Genomic DNA, 21,842 nt, shown 5'->3' on the forward strand with positions numbered 1-21,842 from the left:
GCTAAGTGTTCTATTTTGCACCAAAAGACAAATTCGATCACCCGAATTATTATTATTCATGTATTTATATATTTTTTCCCAGTTTGCAAGTTTTCCCGCGTTCGGAACACGTATAACCCCAAAATGCCGCCTGGGTAGTCAGCTCACTAGGTTTTAAGCCAGCCCCTAAAGAGGGCGGAGGAATAACACTAATACCCACAAATCAAAACACGATCCGCTTCAAGTTTGCTCTCGGTTGGGGAAAGAAAGAAGAGTTTGACATGGAGAGTCACAGAGGATGACAAACTTTTGACTGACATATGTTTTCAGGAATGTGTTTTTCTCCATCATGTCCAGATGATGATGGCCAAACTGCAGCCGAAACTTTTCAAAAGTGCTGGAGAAAGGATTTCTCGTGTAAAAGAGAGCAGACCAGGATCTCTGTACAAGTCTGATCGCTTCATCAGTTAAGACGTGTGTACGTTTTTATATTCGTGCACAACACGTGCGCTTGTTGTTGGATTTTAACCTAAACCATTCAGAAGATTTTAAAAAAAGTTCAAGTTAAACCGTGTTCCTAACCTGTCAGATTGGCTTCACTGAGGTTGTGAAGGACAGTAAATCCGGCACAAGTGTTGAATTAAACGGACAACATGCAGAAGTTGAATTCGGTGAACAGTAACGCGGAGCTCCAGCAGCGGCTGGCGGATCACGGTGGATCCGGAGACACAGCGAGGGAAAACGGCACCAAACACATCCCGAGTCCCGCGGAACCTGTGGATACGGTTCAGTGCTCCGGCAGAAAGATGCTGGTCGGGCTGGACGTCCTCTGTCTGCTCGTGGGTAAGAGAAACAATGCTGGGTGACACTTTTTAATAACTTTCACTGTGATGTTAATGACATAATGACATGTTATTAGATTATTTATATAAGTGTTGCATCTGGGTTAATTACTTCATTAGTAGGCTAAGTATTAGCCGGTCAAATCAAAGACATTTCTATTAGAAAGTACATGAACTGATCATCTGCTTTATAATGTTATTGTTGCCAAGCTTATGTATTTTTTTTCCACCCTTCCTAAAAATGCAAAGAAAAAAACACAACAGATTTATTGCAGGGCTTTGCAGGTTGTGGAACATCCACTTCATATGTTTCCCTCATAATAAAAAAGAAAAAGAAAAAAAAAAGAAAAAGTTTTGGACATCTTCACAAAAGATGTTGATGTCAAAAGTTGACATGGGAACATTTCAAAAGTGGAGGAATCCAAAGTCGCTCCATCCAAATAATCCACTCAAAAGCCAAATCAGAGCTCAGAAAGGGAAAATAATAAGTTCACAACCTCTATGCACGTGGTGTGTGAGTGTGTGTTTTCAGTTTAGAGTTGGCAGGAAAGTTTGTCCTGGGAAATTCAGCCGTATCCATGGAAACAAGCAGTTCTCCAGAGAAAAGTGAAGCTGCCTTTTCATTTCAGATGGCCTGAACTGGTTGTGTTGTTTACTTTGTTTTGCCTAATATACTTTATTGTAACTTTTATTAAAACAGAATTAGGCTAGTTGCACTGTAAAAAAAAAAAAAGTGTAAAGTGTTGTTCACACCAAGGAACTATAACAATAAAAAAAAATATAGTTTTAAAAATCACAGAAACAATATCACTGGAAACACTTACAGAATGATTCCCCCACTGATCAATAATAAAAACATTGACAGCCAATCAGAATCCATCCTGCTTTAGAGAGCTCGAGCTGTTAAAGTGATAGCAAAACTGCAGCACACACTTAGAATAAACACAATGTTATTGTCCGTTGGTATAATATTGCTATGGTGTGTCTTTCTCTTTATAGTTATTGTTCTTGGTCTGTGAACGAGCCTTAACTGTACAATTGTTACTGAAAGATCAGACCCTTCATTTTTAATTTCAAACAAATGCAGTCAGATTGATTGTCATTTAAAAAAATAAAATAAAACCCTGTTTATTTAGACCATATGAAACACACTTAAAAATGTTTTGCTGTATAAAGCATTACAGAAAATGAGTGGACATTCAAAATAGTGTTTCTAAAGAAATTTCATTTAGGTATATTCATAGTAATATTTGAATCTAGACTAACTGATTGCACATAATATAGGCCTACATTTTGTTAATGACGTAACAAACGTTATTATAAAGTGTAAAGTCTCCATACCACATTAAAAAAGACTTTTTCATCTGCACACATCCTTGAAAAATGTTGTCCTGTTAGTTTGTTGACACATTTACTGCATTCTGCAAAGCACACCCCATGAAGTTTCAGATGATTTAATGTGTCACAACAACATTCACAACCGGGATAAGGGGACGAACACCTTAATTGTGTTTTTCACGTCGTTGATTTTGGCGTGCCAAATAGAGAACCTGTCCAGGCAGACAGACAGGTTGCAGTGAGTTCTTCACCGGCCTGACTGTGCTAAGACCTACTGTAGGAACTCCTCTTGGCCTCCAGCTGAAAGTCCTTGTCCCACAGAATCTGTTTTTAGAAACGTGACGTGTCTAGTCGTACCGCTAGACGTTTATGGAGGAAATGTCATGCAGAGAGCCACCTTTGATTCATAGTAACTGTCACTTTCTGCCTTATGACGTTACACAGTCATGCATTCAGCAGTGCATAACTCATGATTAAGAAAGAGTAGTTCATAATGATGACAGACTGGAGAAAGCCGGCAGTGAGCAGAGAGGAACTGTGCTGTGGGATGAGGCATGATGATGTGATAAGGGACGAGGACATTTGCGACTGCTCTCTGTGGTTACCATCGTAAACACATTTCCCTATTTTGATGGACATGGAGCTTGCGTGACTTCCTCCTGACTTTAGTTACAACTGTCAAACATTCAGATCCGCACGATGCAGCTCATTGTTACCGTATTCATCTTAAATATAGATACGCTGCGCATTTTTGTGACAAAGAAGTACACTTTAGCATACTTTTAAAGTGTACTTATTACGGAAACAATATTATATACTTAAGTATGAACTGAATGTAATGTTTTCAAACATTAAAACACCACAGAATGCATTTCATTATGCATTTCATTGTTACTTATATTATTTATGGTAAAAGTGTACTGCAGAATGTACTGAAAAGGAATTATACATACTATATGAATCTAGCCTACTTTAAATTGCATTTACATTGAGACTTATTTGTCATGTATTATATTAGGCCTACACATTTGTAAAGGTGAAGTTGCATTCAAACTTCTTTAAAGCATGGAAATAGATTAAAACAATTATTTAAAATATACTTTAGAGTAAATCTTCTAATTTTGCATTATTACATAGTGCCCTTAAAATAGTGTACTTAAATAGTACCAATACCAGACGCGTAAGACTTTTGTTCATCTTTGAAACACAAATGAAGATGTTTTAAATTAAATCTGAGAGCTTTCTGTGCCTCCATTGACAGTCCATGCAACTACCGCTTTTGAAGCTTCAAAATGTTCATAAAGAGATCATAAAACTATAATACATATAATACATGAGTGGTTTAGTCTAAATTTTCCGAAGAGACACAATAGCTTGACATAATGAACAGATACACGAGAATAATCCTCATTGGTTCTTGCTGAAGCTCAAACGTGCTGTGTAACATGTGAATGAACCTCATTGGTTCTTACTGAAGCTCAAACGTGATGTGTAACATGAAAATGATCCTCATTGGTTCTTACTGAAGCTCAAACGTGCTGTGTAACATGAAAATGATCCTCATTGGTTCTTACTGAAGCTCAAACGTGCTGTGTAACATGTGAATGAACCTCATTGGTTCTTACTGAAGCTCAAACGTGCTGTGTAACATGAAAATGAACCTCATTGGTTCTTGCTGAAGCTCAAATGTGCTGTGTAACATGAAAATGATCCTCATTGGTTCTTGCTGAAGCTCAAACGTGCTGCGTAACATGAAAATGATCCTCATTGGTTCTTACTGAAGCTCAAACGTGCTGTGTAACATGAAAATGATCCTCATTGGTTCTTGCTGAAGCTCAAACGTGCTGCGTAACATGAGAATGAACCTCATTGGTTCTTACTGAAGCTCAAACGTGCTGCGTAACATGAGAATGAACCTCATTGGTTCTTGCTGAAGCTCAAACGTGCTGTGTAACATGAAAATTATCCTCATTGGTTCTTGCTGAAGCTCAAACGTGCTGCGTAACATGAGAATGAACCTCATTGGTTCTTGCTGAAGCTCAAACGTGCTGCGTAACATGAGAATGAACCTCATTGGTTCTTGCTGAAGCTCAAACGTGCTGTGTAACATGAGAATGAACCTCATTGGTTCTTGTTGAAGCTCAAACGTGCTGTGTAACATGAAAATGATCCTCATTGGTTCTTACTGAAGCTCAAACGTGCTGTGTAACATGTGAATGAACCTCATTGGTTCTTACTGAAGCTCAAACGTGCTGCGTAACATGAAAATGATCCTCATTGGTTCTTACTGAAGCTCAAACGTGCTGTGTAACATGTGAATGAAACTCATTGGTTCTTGCTGAAGCTCAAACGTGCTGCGTAACATGAGAATGATCCTCATTGGTTCTTGCTGAAGCTCAAACGTGCTGCGTAACATGAGAATGAACCTCATTGGTTCTTGCTGAAGCTCAAACGTGCTGTGTAACATGAGAATGAACCTCATTGGTTCTTGCTGAAGCTCAAACGTGCTGTGTAACATGAAAATGATCCTCATTGGTTCTTACTGAAGCTCAAACGTGCTGTGTAACATGAGAATGAACCTCATTGGTTCTTACTGAAGCTCAAACGTGCTGTGTAACATGAAAATGAACCTCATTGGTTCTTGCTGAAGCTCAAACGTGCTGCGTAACATGAAAATGATCCTCATTGGTTCTTGCTGAAGCTCAAATGTGCTGCGTAACATGAAAATGATCCTCATTGGTTCTTACTGAAGCTCAAACGTGCTGCGTAACATGAGAATGAACCTCATTGGTTCTTACTGAAGCTCAAACGTGCTGCGTAACATGAGAATGATCCTCATTGGTTCTTGCTGAAGCTCAAACGTGCTGTGTAACATGAAAATGAACCTCATTGGTTCTTGCTGAAGCTCAAACGTGCTGCGTAACATGAGAATGAACCTCATTGGTTCTTACTGAAGCTCAAACGTGCTGTGTAACATGAAAATGATCCTCATTGGTTCTTGCTGAAGCTCAAACGTGCTGCGTAACATGAGAATGAACCTCATTGGTTCTTACTGAAGCTCAAACGTGCTGTGTAACATGAGAATGAACCTCATTGGTTCTTACTGAAGCTCAAACGTGCTGTGTAACATGAGAATGAACCTCATTGGTTCTTACTGAAGCTCAAACGAGCTGCGTAACATGAGAATGAACCTCATTGGTTCTTGCTGAAGCTCAAACGAGCTGCGTAACACGAGAATGAACCTCATTGGTTCTCGCACGTCAAGTGAACATGCTTGAGCTTCCGTTTACCACAACTGATGTGCCAGCTGACGAGTTTATATGTGAATATAAAGCCTAAATTCAATCTGGTCATCATATAAAGCAATCAAGTCTCTTCAGGAAATTTGGACTAAACCGCTCAATTCATACGGATTCGTTTTACGATCTCTTTATGAGCTTTTTTAAGCATTAAAGTGGTAGTTGCATCTATGGAGGGAAAGAAAGCTCTCAGATTTCATTTAAAATATCTACATTTGTGTTTTATATCTACAACGAAAGCCTTACGAGTTTGGAACGACAAGAGGGTGAGCAAATGATGACAGACATTTTTGGGTGAACTATCCCCTTAATATAAAATGACCTGCAGGTTGCTCGTTTTTTAAAATTTAGCCTATACTTTTAAGATTTGAAGTCCACTACAAGTATACATTCAATACACTTAAACACACTTCTTTCTCACAAGAGAATGTTTGATGATCAAATAGTTGGATTCTCCATTTGGATGAAAGTAAGACTGGATAGAAATGTCTCTAAAATCTGACTGCGACTATGACCTGTGAGTGACTGAACATCAGCTGAATTATGTATAATTCACCAAGTTTGTTGGAGCACCAAACATCTAGGCTATTCAGTTTGGCTACAGATTATTATTTGTTTAGCAACTGGCTCATTAATATAGAACGTGCAGTCATTGGTGTAAGTTTATCAACCATTTACATTTTTTTTCAAAGGCGCTGCATATAGGCCTAACTGATATGAACACCCGTGACAGCACGACAGCTGACTCAAACTGTATGCAACATGTTGCTTGGAAACGGTAAACAACCCACATTTACTGAATAATAATTGTTGGCAGAAGTTGATTCTGAATTTGATTACTAATATATTGGAATTTTTACTAAACATTTGGTATCTCTTTCATCGTACTGTTCCTGGCTTATTGCTTTTTGAAGCGTGAGACTACCGCAAGCTGAAGAATTGTAATTGTTTTTTTTTTCTCTCAGTAGTGAATAGGGTATTCATGCCACGGCATTCTTTCTGATCCACTTTTAATAAGTCCAACAAAGCTGGAATAAGAGCAGCTTTGATGGGGGATCTGTGTAGGAAACCCTCGCTGTGCATGTGAATGCGAGCGCTGACTGCATCAGCAGCGGACAACAACACTGTAGATTGTTTACTGAGGCGCTCAGACACGCTGAGACGATCGATCACTTACTTGGCTCTGCTTCTCTGCAACTCTTTTGTCAGTACATTCCACTCGGCCAGGCTGCGATACATAAGGAGGTTTTCGAAAAATGCTTGCCCTGGAGATATGCTTGAGTACCTTTGGCTTGAGCTGGGTCAAAGGTGAAAGTGTGAAAGAAAGGTCACAGGCATACCTGTGTGTGTGTGTGTGTGTGTGTGTTGTGAGAATGCATGCTGAAACGAGCAATACTGATTTCTTATCTCTCTCTTCGACAATTTCACAATCTGTGAACAGTAAGGATCAGGTTTACACCTGGTATTAAGATGGGTTTTCAGTGACCCAATTGCAAGTGGTCGGTCGAGATGCATTACCGCTGTGACCATTGTGTAAGGATTGAGATAGCCTACTCTTTTATTTTTTTCACGGGTGAGTGCACCACGACGAATACTATTGAATGAATGAACCCATGTTGCATGCCGAGAAAAGAAGCGAATGAAGCAGGGAAGTTTGAAATGCTTGTTGTGTAGTTTCTCTCAACACGTCCCAGAACGATCACGTGTTAGGGGTCATTTACATTGAACACGTTTTTGTGTGACGGTTTAAATTACGTTTTATTAACAAAGTTCGAGAGCAGCACGTTCAGATAATCTACCTAATCAGCATGAGAGGAGGCATATATATATATACACAGCCGATTTACTTCTGTTCCAGTTTTCCAGCATCCCTCCTCACTCTCAATTATTATTTTCCCAGCCGGGGATGGGGGGGGGGGGGGCTCTCGTAGCCCTCTACTCGTAGCCTGGTCCTACCAGACTCTCGTACATTTCATTTGTACAGAGTCTGGCCTCTCTCCATTGACAAGCGTTAACTTCCTTGACGGCGGGTACTCTGTTGAAGTTGAAAACTATTGGATCTGCCCAGAGCCACTCTGGATCTGCCATAACCAATCGCTAACGTTTGGTCGTGACGAAACTCCAACTCAAACTAGCGCACGACCTCAACGTCATCGTTCTCGGCCACTCCCTCTGTTCGCTGATTGGACCGGTAAAAAATTTACTGGAGAAAACCCAAGAATATACCACAATCCCAGACGGATAAATGCAATCAATCACAGTTCTATTCGCAAGAAAGCATGTCAAAATTATTATTTCCAAACTGTAAATGGTTAGTTCATCCAAAAATGTAAGTTCTGCATATTACTTACTCTCACATTGTTTCCGCGCATCACGCAAGCGTTTCACTGCCTGTGTTTACTACAGTATGTGCGTCGAGCGTCGTTGTAAATCTGTTCATTCAATAAAGCCATTGTGTCTCTTCAAAAGACTTGGGTTTGGATTAGGCCACTCACATTTTGTATGCCTTTATGGCATTGTTTGGGTCTTTTAAGTCTTTAAATGGAGGGATAGAACTCTCAGGTTTCATTGAACGAAAATCTTATAGGTTTGAAAAGACATGAGGGTGAGTACATGATGAATTTACATTTTTGGGTGAATTATACTTTACAAAATATGTCTTAAGTGAACGTAAACAGTTGACAAAGAAAACGCATGTGTAACAGTATAATGGATCCGTGCAGCTCTTAAAGTGACAGCAGCCTAACATTCGGGTCAGTGACGTTTTAGAATTTCAAAACAGTAAAAAAATAAAAATGAAAGGACAAATTAAATATAGCATTTTTTGTGTAAATCTATGTGTATATTTTTTGTTTTTATTAGTGCCCTTTATAAAAAATAACAATATATGACATTTTAATGTGTTTCTTTGTATACAGTCCTTGAAAATGTCATAAGGTAAAACGAAGTGATTTTTAGAAATAAATTAAATTTGATATTCATGACACAGTTAAATACAACCATGAATGTAATAGTTGATCTGTAAGTATTCTATAACAAGTTGCAAAATGTAAACATCTACACCACAAATACTAAATATTTTGTTTTTTAACAACTTCAGCATGTCATCTATGGACATTTGTTCTATTTTTTTTAAAAGAAATTAGTCAAAAATGCCTTGATGTTATATATATATGTATATCATACTAGCTCTCCTCCATTATTTTCATGAACCATGTAAACAAACAAAGTATCTATTTTTATTTCTTTTAAAATGCAATGTTTTACCATATGACATATTTTGTTTTACCGTATGACATAGTACAATTTCAATGTTTCATTGCATTTTTAATGTAATAAATTGATGTAGGCCAATTCAAAATGATTTCAAAGAAACACAAGGCATCTCAAGTGAACCTTTTATTAACAGTAGAATATATTTACCAACACATGAATATTTCTTTTAGTCAACTCAACTCTCTTTCAGTACAAGGAACACATAGGACGTGCTATATGTAATACATGACAATATCATTCAGATTTACAACAGTGAGATAACTTGTGAAAAAATCAGTTTTTAACATTTAGTTTAAAAAGAACAGTAAGGGTTCATGGGAGTTTGCCCAGCCAATCCACATGTGCTTTGTGGATCTGGAGAAGGCATTCGACTGTGTCCCTCGAGGCGGCCTGTGGAGGAGCTCCGGGAGTATGGGGTCCGGGGTCCTTTGCTAAGGGCTGTCCGGTCCCTGTACGACCGGAGCAGGAGCTTGGTTCGCATTGCCGGCAGTAAGCCAGACTTGTTCCCGGTGCATGTTGGACTCCGGCAGGGCTGCCCTTTGTCGCCGGTTTCTAGGCGCAGCCACGGGCCGGAGGGTGTTGGTTCGGGGACCATACAATTTCGTCTCTGCTCTTTGCGGATGATGTTGTCGTGTTGGCCCCATCAGACCAAGACCTTCAGCATGCACTGGGACGGTGTGCAGCCGAGTGTGAAGCGGCTGGGGTGAGAATCAGCACCTCCAAATCCGAGGCCATGGTCCTCAGTCGGAGAAGAGTGGCTTGCCTTCTTCAGGTTGGTGGAGAGTTCCTGCCTCAAGTGGAGGAGTTCAAGTATCTTGGGGTTTTGTTCACGAGTGAGGGAAGGATGGAACGGGAGATTGACAGACGGATCGGTGCAGCTTCCGCAGTAATGCGGTCGATGTACCGGTCTGTCGTGGTGATTTACCGGTCAATCTACGTTCCTACTCTCACCTATGGTCATGAGCTTTGGGTCATGACCGAAAGGACAAGATCCCGGATACAGGCGGCCAAAATTAGCTTTCTCCGCAGGGTGGCTGGGTTGATCCCTTAGAGATAGGGTGAGGAGCTCGGTCACTCGGGAGGAGCTCAGAGTAGAGTCGCTGCTCCTCCACATCGAGAGGGGTCAGCTGAGGTGGCTCGGGCATCTGTTCCGGGAAGGTGTTCCGGGCGCGTCCCACCGGGAGGAGACCCCGGGGAAGACCTAGGACATGCTGGAGAGACTATGTCATCATATACTCTCACAGTTATACCTTTCCCTCCTCTTGGCTAGGTTCTCCTCTCTAGATGCAGGATCTGCCCTTAGCTTTGCACGGAAATGTGCACCCCTCTCCTTACTAGAAAGAGGCATCTGTAATAATGTGAAAAAATGCTTAAAATAGGCAGAAATATATTATATATGTTAATATTAATTCATACTAGCTGTACAAACTATATATGTGATATAACAATTAAGAAATAACTAAATAATACAGTTAAATGCTCTGTGTCATATGGTATAACAACATGTCATACGGTAAAATCGTTTGTCTGTATGACATTTTTTGTTTGCCCTTATGACAGTTTCATGCTTTGTCATTTATAACAGGCAGTTGCTTGGCCACCTCCTTCCACCTTTACCATTAACCTTGACTTTTAAACTTTATATTTCACCTGTAAATCAATATTTTTTCACATTTTAAATGTATTAAACCCTTTTTTGACGTTTGACCATATGACACCCAAATCTGTGACACATGGTAACACTTGGAAAAGGTGAAATTACCTCAAATGTAGGAGCAAAATCTTAAACTTACCTTCAACTTGGCTGGTCTTCAGGGGGTCCTCTGAGTGATGTCATCCAATGTCACATGACTTAAGTCATTAATATTCAGTTCCAAAATGGCTTCTAAACTTTGTTTTACCGTATGACATAGGGAAAATGTGTCTTTGCGGAACAATTTGTTTTAGATACTAATGACATTTCTTAAAGGTCTATCTTACTCATACTTTAATATGCTTTTCTTAAGACTTGAAAAAATATGCCAAATGAAAATTATTATAATTTTTAAACATTTTTAATAATTTTAAATGCAATTGTCTTAAATAACTTTAAGTGAATTCCGTTTGACCGTATGACATTTGACCACATTAATAGTCTAAAAGTTACCTATTTTTGAAATTTTCACACAATTATGAACAGTGAGGAGGACAAATGATGTGAGATTAATACATATATATAATTTTAAACCTATTGTATATAAATATATAATATTTATTGCTCCTGGAAGTGCAAATCAGTGCGGCACGTCACTGACCCATTCATGTTGCCGTCTCTATAATAATGTTAAAGCTACTCTGTGTAATTTTTTAAGTTGATTCTTAGCAAAAAAACTGGGCTCTTTCAAAATGATATGTGCTCATTAATGTATAATTACTTCTACCAACTAATCAAGTATTCTCGTAAGCGTAGAATCTGACATTTATAATACATACGAGCGAGTCGCTCGAATGGCGGCAGCCATGTTGCGCATCCATCTTGAAAATGCATTAGCCAAAGAGGGACATACCTGGAAATTCAAGCTTCGCCTTTCGTGTTTTTACACTCGGTGGCACCGTGACGAATGCGAGCGGGAGATTACTCGCGACTGCCGGCAGATTTGAAATAATACGCCCACCGTAGGAGTTAAAACGCCCTCGGAATGGGAGGGGCTACAAAGTAATTGGTAGTCATATTCAATTTCACCGCTAGATGGGAGTAAATCCTACACAGTGTAGCTTTAATCAAATTACTTGTTCTTGACTGAATAACCTTTGTAACTATATTTGTAATGCATATTTTATTTATAAAGTGCAGTTTCTGTACCTGAGTACTTTAAAATCTTAAAATTGTATTTTTTTATTTTAAAATATTTATTTATATTTTATTTTCTGTTTATTTAATTATATCGTTGTTCAGTTGTATTTATTTGCGCAATTGATCATTTTTTATTTGTTCTTTTTTAATTACTGAATGTTTACTTAATAATGTTTGAAATGTAACGGCCTATTAGCTAGGCTAGTTGTTTTTGCTATGCTATTTTTAAACCATAGGCAAAAGTTGCGTGTGCAAGTGCTCTTTAGCCTATTGATTTTTGTTTTGCTGGTACAATGAAATGTTTTGGAATAAGACTTAGGATAAATGTGAATGATATCTAAGTTTTTTTTTTTTTTTTTTTATCCTTATTTGAATCGAAATTAAGAATCGTTAAATCCTCAACACTATAAGTGGGTGGATGAATGGATGGATAGTTGATTCTGTGGTTTCTGCACAGCTGCTAGGTGATTTCTAAGGTGTTTTCCAAATCAATTATAATGTTTAAGCCTCTCCCATAGAAAAAGTACAATATCAATAGTGCCTTGATGGCAATACCATGGGCTTCTTTGAAACAACTTACAACACTTATAGTCATACATATCACAAAGTGTACCACTGATATGATCACTGAGCAATATACTGTCAGTACTGGTTTTGTGAATGATTCGGTTTTAGCTCTGCTTCAGTGATTCAGTGTTCATTTGAACCCTGGGTGCCTCACCAGATTCGTAGGTAAGACGCCCGCAGGTCTGATCTAAAGGAAATGACTGAGACATCAAAGCAAAAGACATAGACATGGTGTTTGTGTGTGTGTGTGTTTGTGTGTGTGTGTGTGTGTAAACATCTCATTGAGTGAGTAAAGCATCTCTTCAAGGAGGACGGCCTATCAGATGGAGTGGGGCTGTACCTGAATGAAGGCACTCTTCCTGTTTATCACTTCTCTGTCCTTCGCCTTTCTTCTCTGCCACAAAATGCAGCATTTAATGAAAGGTGCTCTTACAAAGGATCCAGTGGAGTGTATGTCAGTGTGTGTGTGTGTGTGTATAAAGTGTATGTTTGTATAAAATGTCTTGTTGTTTCCGTTGAGTTGGCAGAGAAAGTTGTCAAGTGAGACAGTGAGATTGCAGCACGCTGCAGCATGTCAGTTATGTGGGCGGCAGCACATTCAGACGCGCTCATGAACACATGGTGCACGTCTGCTGTTTCCACATGCTCATTCATGTTGATAAATGCATCTCTCTTCTCTGCACATTAATAGCTCAATCAATGTGGCTGCATAAGAATGATCAATTATGTTTTTGATAATAGAACATGTACAGTATACTGTATGCGCAAATAGGCTATACTTTTAAATGTAAATAATAACTAAATTATCTTGTTTTATAAGTATGTATGGAAATGTCCTGAATATACAGATCGTAATTTATAATCTAAAATCTAAATGTAAATAAGAATGATTTATCTGATTTTAAGATAAATTATTCTTTTATGATTTTTTTTACACCTTTTATAATAAAGTATACTTTTATAAATATAAAAATCATCCTGAATGATTTTAATGTAAATAACTGTTAATTATCTAATAATTAATTACATATATTTTTTATAGATGTAAATATGTAGATCCTGAATAGTTGTATACAAGTCTAAATATAAGTAAAAAAAGTAGATGAAATCTAAATATAAGATAAATATAGTCCTGAATAAATAGATATTAATTAATAAATGTAAATATAAGCGAAATATTTTGCATATAGTAAAATATAATTTTATGAATAAAAATGTAAATAAAATAGTATAGGCCTATATAAAAGCAAATCCTGAATACCGGTATATAGATTATAATTTTTTAAAACTTATATTAATAATCTACATTATGTATTGTAATAACTATAGATTATTTAATCAATTATCTAATATCTATATTGTATTGAGTATATAGTTCTAAATAGATCTAAATATGAATAAAATGTTGAAATATATAATAAATATAGTTTGCATAGATTTTTTTCTATAATAAAAAAACATTTTATAAATCTGTATTTGATTTTTGAAATTAGTACGTTTTTTTGAACTTAAGTTTTTTATATAATGTTTTATTTAACTGTTATATTTTTTATTTATTTAGAAGATATTTGTGCATTTATCATAAATTATTATGAAATATTTAAACGTACAATAAAATCATATCTTTAGATCTTATCAAATGATTTCCTGTTCAGTTAAGCAACAATGTGTGCTATAATTTATACAGCACAAACACCTGTTTTATTAGCAACTAATCATCCTGTCAGAGGGAGTGCAGTTGCACGATCTTCTCTCATTTGTTCAGTAAATGACCGTGGAGACCACCCTGCCATTATCTCTGTCTGTGTTCTCCCCTCTGGCTAAAGTGCATTAGTCTAGCATCAGACTCGCTCTAAGCTACTCAACACTGATCCAGTGCAGCCTGCTGGAGCCTGCCAACTCTCTGCTGTACAGGGTTACAGCTCCAAATGAGGAAACCGCCCAGGGCCGTCGGAGAGACCGAGAATTTGTGTGTGTTTGCTGGTGGATTAATACTGTTGTTATGGATTTGGTCGAAAGGTCGGAGGTTAAAGGACAGTGCTGGCTGAGATATGTGATAGCAGCTCGTCTCCCTCGTGAGTGAAGGGGAACCGGAGTGAATCCTGCTGAGAGATGCAACAAATTAAAGGATTACACTGTTTCCTTGCAAGTGAGGAGCAAATGAGTGGCAGTTAGCAGTACAATTACCGCCACAGCTCTATTACTGAAAATAATGCACCGAAAATATGCGGCCCTGTCTGTTCCTGTCTGGACCGTATTACATGACCGTGTGAACTAATGAAACTCTCATGCCCTTCTATACCTCTTTGCATCAGACAGACAGATTCCCTTAAGATGTGTTATAATATAGCATCAGCTTTTGTCAAGCCATCCCAGTCACTGACCTGCCTCAACACAGCCTCCTTCCCTAAAACACACATGTTCTTCAAGAGTCTGGAGGCCCCGCTGACCCCCTCAGCTGTTGGGTGTCTCCTGTGAACGGCGTGTTGTAAGACGGGGTGAAGTTTAGCCTCCCAGCCCGAGGACGCACGTCTTGACTGGGCTACAGTAACACCAGAGACGCAGCTTTGGTAGCGGTGGGGGGGGGATGAGAGGGAATCTCAAGCAAGCTCCAACTCATCTTTCCCCGTGGTTCTGCCCTCACTCACCTCATTGCCTGGCAGATTCGTTTATTTTTAGGTGTGAAGGGATCATTTTTAGAAGTGCTTGAAGGGGATTTAAGTTGGCTGAGCTACATAGGAATGCAGAAATGTTAAACTCAGTAGGTGTGCAGTGCACTATTTCTTACGGCAGCAGGTTAGGTTGAGCAAAGAAGTGGAGTTCTTGAGTTGGCCATGTGGTTCTTTGTTCTTGGTTCGTTTTTGGTTTCAGGAAAAGTGAGTTGTTGTCCTGGCAGTGCAAGGAGAAATGCAGCTTTTGTTATGGACTTCGATGAAGGTCGAAATGAATAAGTCGAAAACAGAAGATAATTTGATTTTACAGAGGTTGTGCAAAAAAAACCCCTGATGTATTTCATTCAGATGGGAAATTACAAGGTACATCTGTGACAAATTTGCCTAACCTTCTCTGGGGAAACTAGTTCTGTCAGAACAGGGCTTTATAAAGGTTCTCCTATGACAGCATTGCTGCCAATATGGCTCTCCTGTGACATCATTAGTAATAGTCTTTCACAATCATCGGGAAATTCAAAAGGTTCTGTGGCGTAGTATTTTAAAAAGTTCTTCTGACATCATAGGAACTTAATAAAGCACCGCGAAGCCGTGTTTTACAGTGGATTTAGAACAGCTAAGGGGCGTTGTTAGGCACGACGCGGAGCGGATGCGCGACACGGTTACTCCATAAAAATATTCATTTTAAATTGTATTTTATTCATAAAATAAACACCAGCAACAAAAAAATAACGTTATAACACATTTATTCCTCCGCCAAGCAATGTAGTTCCAAAGAGGTTGCTAAGCAACACATGCAGCAACAAAGAATCACAAACGGCAGTTGCGCAGTAACACTAATGTAATGCGGTCACAGGTGTGTGTTTGTTGAGTAATTTACAACGGCTTCGAACGCAGATCAACCAATCAGAATCAAGGACTGGAACTATCCGCTTTGTAATAATAATTTGTGATATCCATAGGATCTTAAAAATGGCATCATAGGAACTTCAAAAAGATGAATTGACATCAAAGATGAAAAGATCAAAAAGATGAATTGACATCATGCATTAACATTCCATAACATCACATGAACTTAAAAAGTACTAATGTTAACTTAACATTAGAACTTTAAAAGGGTTCAGTGACATCATAGGAACTCAAAAAGATTCTGTGACATCATAGGAACTTAAAAGGGTTCAGTGACATAACATTTTGAAAATCGTAACATATAATTTGGAACAATTACATCATGTGAACATAAAAAGGTTTAGTAGTGCCATCATAAGAACCTTAAACAGATTATGTGACATCGTAGGAATTTATTAAAAAGGTTCAATGACTCCATAGGAACATAAAAAGGTTCAGTGACATCATAGGAACATAAAAAGGTTCAGTGACATCATAGGAACATAAAAAGGTTCAGTGAAATCATAGGAACTAAAAAATGATATGTGGAATCATGAGAACTTAAAAAGGTTCAATGACTTCATAACTTAAAATGTTCAGTGATATAATAGGAACAAAAAGCATCATACAAACTTAAAAAGGTTATGTGACATCATAAGAACTTTAAAATGTTCAGTGACGTAGTGAGTACATGTACGTATATGTATATATATATGTAGGCTAGGTGTGGGTGTATGCATATATATTATTTTTTATACATTATTTTTAATTTAGAACCTGACTTTGATAAACGCATTCCAATGTACCTGTACAGAAACGTACCTGTGCAAATGGCAATACACTTTTGAAACTTGAAACAACAAAAAGGTTAAAGCAACACTAAATAACTCTTCCTCTTTGGTCGCCCTACAGGTTATGTGGCATCATAAGAGCTTACAAGCGTTATGTGATATCATAGGAACTTATGAAGGTTTCTCAGACCCTGTTGGTAAGCTTTATTTTAAAGAGTGCTGTAGCTTTGGTATTTGTGTGTGCTCGCGTCTGTCTGTGTGTTGTTCCTGTCTTCTTCTTCTTCTTCTTCTTCTTCAGGCGGGCGTCTTTGTTCTTGGTGTGATTTGTCTTTAGTGTGAGCTGATCGGGGTAGACACAACAGAACACCAACCAACAACAAGAAGAGTAATGTCACCCCTCGAGCTATCTCTGTCTTCACAGAGATCCGCTCTGCCTCTACCCAAACAGACGCTCTCCCAGACAATAGCTTCAATTAGAAGTTTAGTGGATGATGGTCCTGTGATCCGAAACACAGCCGCAGTGCCAGAGGGTATACAATCTCGGTCTCATCTCTGTGTGTGTGTGTGTTTGTCAGACGCTAACTCATGCACACCTGACCATATTTTTTTCCACAAAGGCTCTTTTTTTTGTCTGACGGGAAGACAAAGGCTAGACAAAGACAGAGATTAAACAAGATTAGACGGGTAATTACATTCCACCTCTCACTCACTTCCTGTGATAAAGCGAACATGTTTTTGCTTTCTTGTTCCCACAAAAAAAAATGTTCAGGCTTTTTTCGATGCCGTCTCCCTCAGCGTATACTTCAGCCGTATTTGTGCTTGTAGATTTGTTGTTTCACGCAGAGAAGAGACTGGGTTTCCACTGCTCATAGATCAAGGTTGACTGGGGTCGTGTGTGTGTGTGTGTGTGTGTACGTGTGCGCCGCGGTCGGTGCAGTCTGTGGAGTTCACGTCCGCGTGGTTGTCTATTGACACTGTGGTTGCGGAGGTTTTAAGAGATGTTTGTGTATCCGTGCGTCCGTGCGGAACCAGTGGTTTCTGCAGTGTTTCGTAAGCCGACCCCCAGTGTTGAAGCGATTTTGATGGTGAAGTTCGCCAGTTGGGTCTTTTTTTTAATACCGTTTGTTGAGGCGTTCTATGGGGGGGCTGGAGGAGATGAGGTGTTTGTGTGGAGTTTTGTGAGAATAAGTGTTTGTTGTATTAATGAGGTGTTTGTGTATATGTGTGTGCATTGTTGTAAAGAGGAGGGGTCCTGTTTACAAAGTAGGTCTCAGCTGAGCCTCGTTCACTGACCTCACATTCCAGAACCGCCGCTAATCGCCTCCGTCTGGCAAACTCTCGCTCTCATCTCACACACTCACTCTTCTCCTCATTCTCTTCTCCTTTTCCTCAGTCGCTGAGGGCTTTTAAAAACTGTTTAGTTGATTGTTAGTGTTGTTTGCTTGGGCATATTGGGGTGTTTCTTCGACTATGATGGACACGTTCAGCCTTGTAGACTTTTCTACAAAATAAACTTTATTTAATTTTCTAAACTCAACCAAAAGTTTAGGGTTGGTACATTTCTTTGTTTTTGAAAGAGTCTCTTGTTCACCAAGGCTGCATTTATTTGACCAAATATACAGTAAAAAACTGTATTATTGTGAAATATTATTATAATTTAAATTAACTATTTTCTATTTTAATATATTGTTAAATGTGATTTATTCCTGTGATCAAAGCAGAATTTTCAGCATCGTTGCTCCAGTCTTTAGTGTCACATGATCCTTCAGAAAGCATTGTTTCCTTCAGAAAGCATTGAAAGCATTGTCATGATGATTTGATCATATGTGACCCTGGATCACAAAACCAGTCACATGTCATTGTGACAATAGACAACAATACATTGTATGGGTCAAAATGATCGATTTTCCTTTTATGCCAAAAATCATTAGGATATTAAGTAAAGATCATGTTCCATGAATATATTTTGTAAATTTCCAACCGTAAATATATAAAACATTTATACATTGTAAATGAATGCAGCACAATCGCCAACATAAATTTACTTTAAACTTTAAAGGAGATTTTCTCAATGTTTAGATTTTTTTTGCACCCCCAGATTTTCCAATAGTTGTATCTCGGCCAAATATTGTCCTATCCTAACAAACCATACATCAATGGAAAGATTATTTATTCAGCTTTCAGATGATGTACAAATCTCAATTTCGAAAAAATAGACCCATGTGACTGGTTTTGTGGTCACAAATGATCAAATGAGAGAAAATTAGGAGGGATCTAAGTCATATCTAGTGACCAGACTTGGGCTGAATTAGACCCTTATGACAGCGAGGAAGCAAATATTTTACCAAGTTAGTAAAACAAATGTATCATACCAGTGTGGCCATATAGATCCTTGTAGCAACCACATAGCATTGAGTTGCTTAGCATTTTCTTTTTACTATCAATTACCAGCACAAATGATCTACACAGGAAAAAACGAAATATGACCCCTTTGCTTTTGCACACTTCTGTCCACGTCCCTGTGCTGTTGTTCCATCTCGTGTTCCCTCTTATTTCATTGTTATTCGTTCACGGTGAGCTCATTCTGGGCTGTGGTTCTCAGAAGTGTAAATTAGAAGCAGACCTTTTCTTTCCGAGCGAGGCACGGTATGCTTCTCATCTAATGTTCTGTTCCCTCGCTCTTGAGACTGAAAAGGATTGCACAGGCCGAGAGCACATTGTGCAACTCCTAGCACTCGTGCGCGCCGTTTATCTCCCATCTTCTCTGGCCTGCTTTCTCACACTCTCCATCCGTCTTCTCCGTATTGTCTCCTCCAGCCAGGTGTTGGGGTTTTCTTTTCTCGCAGCCGCTTGACAGATTGCGTGCGGCCAGCTGGTGGTTTGGAGGTTTGTTGTGAAGCTCTGTGAGAGAGTGTAGCTGTGGTTGTAGCTGACCTCACACTACTCATTTGGACTCATGTACGCCGCTTGTCTAGTGTGTGGCGTGTTTGCTCTGGGCTTGGGTGAAGCCGGGTTGCGGCATGTTTCTCGGTAAGGACTGAATCACGGCTTTGTTTGTCTCCGGCATGCCAGGGATCCTGGGCCATGGCTTTTTGGATGTGATCTGCTAATGGACTTGTGTTGATCTGCGAACTCCATTGGCACGATGGAGCGTTAATGGAACAGCATGTAGAATGTACCTCAATCAATAGCATCGACTGGCTCTTGGTTATAAACGTAGAGTGAAGAGACTGGTGGATACGGGATATTGCATTACCGTGTGGATCCATTAGCGATGTCCTCTAGATAAGCGAGGCTGGGTCACTGATCCTGACATCGTCCCTCAGCGTTAATGGAAGTGTTTTGCTGCGTTTTATACAATACCCGCCATCTGATTTTTTACACACACCAGCCCCTCTGGCCTTGTTCCATCAATTAATTTGATGAATGTGTCACTGATACTGTAAGCTTTAATGACAGCAGACACCTGATACATACGTGTGTTAAGTGACATTACAAAAGGAGGTCTCTTTAACTACTAAGATTAATCATTTGATACAAGGCACTTATATTGTATTGAAAAACACCGGCATGTGATAACTGCTGCAATTCATTTCTGTGATCACATCTACACTCTAAAAAATGCTAGGTTGTTTCAACCCATTTTTGGGTCAAATATGGACAAACCCACCCGTTGGGTTAAATTTTTAAAGTACATTTTTAACCCAATGTTTGGGTTTGTCCATATTTGACCCAAAATTGGATTGAAACAACCCAGAATTTTTTAGAGTGTACATAGTAGTTAAAGACACCTAATATAAAGTGGGACTAAATAAATAATTCTTGAAAAACTACAAATTGTGGGATTATATCTTGGTCGGTGATGTGACGCATTTAAAAATGATTAAAATTATTAAAAATTCAGGTTGATTGATAAAACTGTCCTGATATCATACACTCTAAAAAATGCTGGGTTGTTTCAACCCAATTTTGGGTAAAATATGGACAAACCCAAATGTTGGGTTAAAAATGTAATGTAAAAATGTAACCCAACGGCTGAGTTTGTCCATATTTTACCCAAAATTGGGTTGAAACAACCCAGCATTTTTTAAAGTGTATAATTACACTGTTGACCCTTCCCTTACACCTTAACCCAGCCTTAAACCTACCCATACCACCAAACCCGTCTCTAACCTTACCCGTATCCCACCTCAATGCACAAGTGTTTGCTATACAACATCAACAAGTACTTTGTACCTTTTTGGCATAAGTACACTCTAAAAAATGCTGGGTTGTTTCAACCCAAGTTTGGGTCAAATATGAACAAACCCACCCGTTGGGTTAAATTTTTAAAGTACATTTTTAACCCAATGTTTGGATTTGTCCATATTTGACCCAAAATTGGGTTGAAACAACCCAGAATTTTTTTAGAGTGTACATAGTAGTTAAAGACACCTAATATAAAGTGGGACTAAATAAATAATTCTTGAAAAACTACAAATTGTGGGATTATATCTTGGTCGGTGATGTGACGCATTTAAAAATTATTTAAATTATTAAAAATTCAGGTTGATTGATAAAACTGTCCTGATATCATACACTCTAAAAAATGCTGGGTTGTTTCAACCCAATTTTGGGTAAAATATGGACAAACCCAAATGTTGGGTTAAAAATGTAATGTAAAAATGTAACCCAACGGCTGAGTTGGGTTGAAAACGACCCAGCATTTTTAGAGTGTATAATTACACTGTTGACCCTTCCCTTACACCTTAACCCAGCCTTAAACCTACCCATACCACCAAACCCGTCTCTAACCTTACCCGTATCCCACCTCAATGCACAAGTGTTTGCTATACAACATCAACACAACAAGTACTTTGTACCTTTTTGGCATAACATAGTAGTTAAAGACACCTAATATAAAGTGGGACTAAAGAAATAATTCTTGAAAAACTACAAATTGTGGCATTATATCTTGGTCGGTGATGTGACGCTTTATTAAAAATTCAGGTTGATTGATAAAACTGTCCTGATATCATACACTCTAAAAAATGCTGACCCAAAATTGGGTTGAAACAACCCAGCATTTTTTAGAGTGTAATGAAGAAAAAATGACTGAAAGAATGAAATTCTTTCTTATGTCATGAATGAATTTCATGATAATCCAAGCTTTTTTTTACAGCACCATATTTGTTCCACTTACTTAAAATACATGTTTTTCTTAATTGACTATCTCACATTCTCTTTGTCCTTCAAAGAATATAAACAGAGTAGGCCTATAATGTGCAGAAAGAAAACAGTCTAAGGCCGGAATACATGTCTTCTAATATACTTATATATTAATTCCTATTTTACAAATTCAATAAATACAGGCTATAGGA

General features: G+C 38.4%; 1 protein-coding gene across 1 annotated transcript in view; it reads left to right on the forward strand.

The window, feature by feature from the left end:
* The first annotated feature begins 208 nt into the window (after window positions 1-208).
* Window positions 209-21,842, forward strand: part of ppap2d (phosphatidic acid phosphatase type 2D) — a 38,355-nt gene continuing 16,721 nt past the window's right edge. The window contains exon 1 of the mRNA XM_079605144.1: window positions 209-822. Coding sequence (XP_079461270.1) covers window positions 633-822 — 190 coding nt within the window. The 5' untranslated portion in view covers window positions 209-632. The remainder of the gene's footprint in view (window positions 823-21,842) is intronic.

This window comes from Phoxinus phoxinus, assembly GCF_949152265.1.
Source record: "Phoxinus phoxinus genome assembly, chromosome: 1".
Classification (NCBI taxonomy): Eukaryota; Metazoa; Chordata; class Actinopteri; order Cypriniformes; family Leuciscidae; genus Phoxinus; species Phoxinus phoxinus.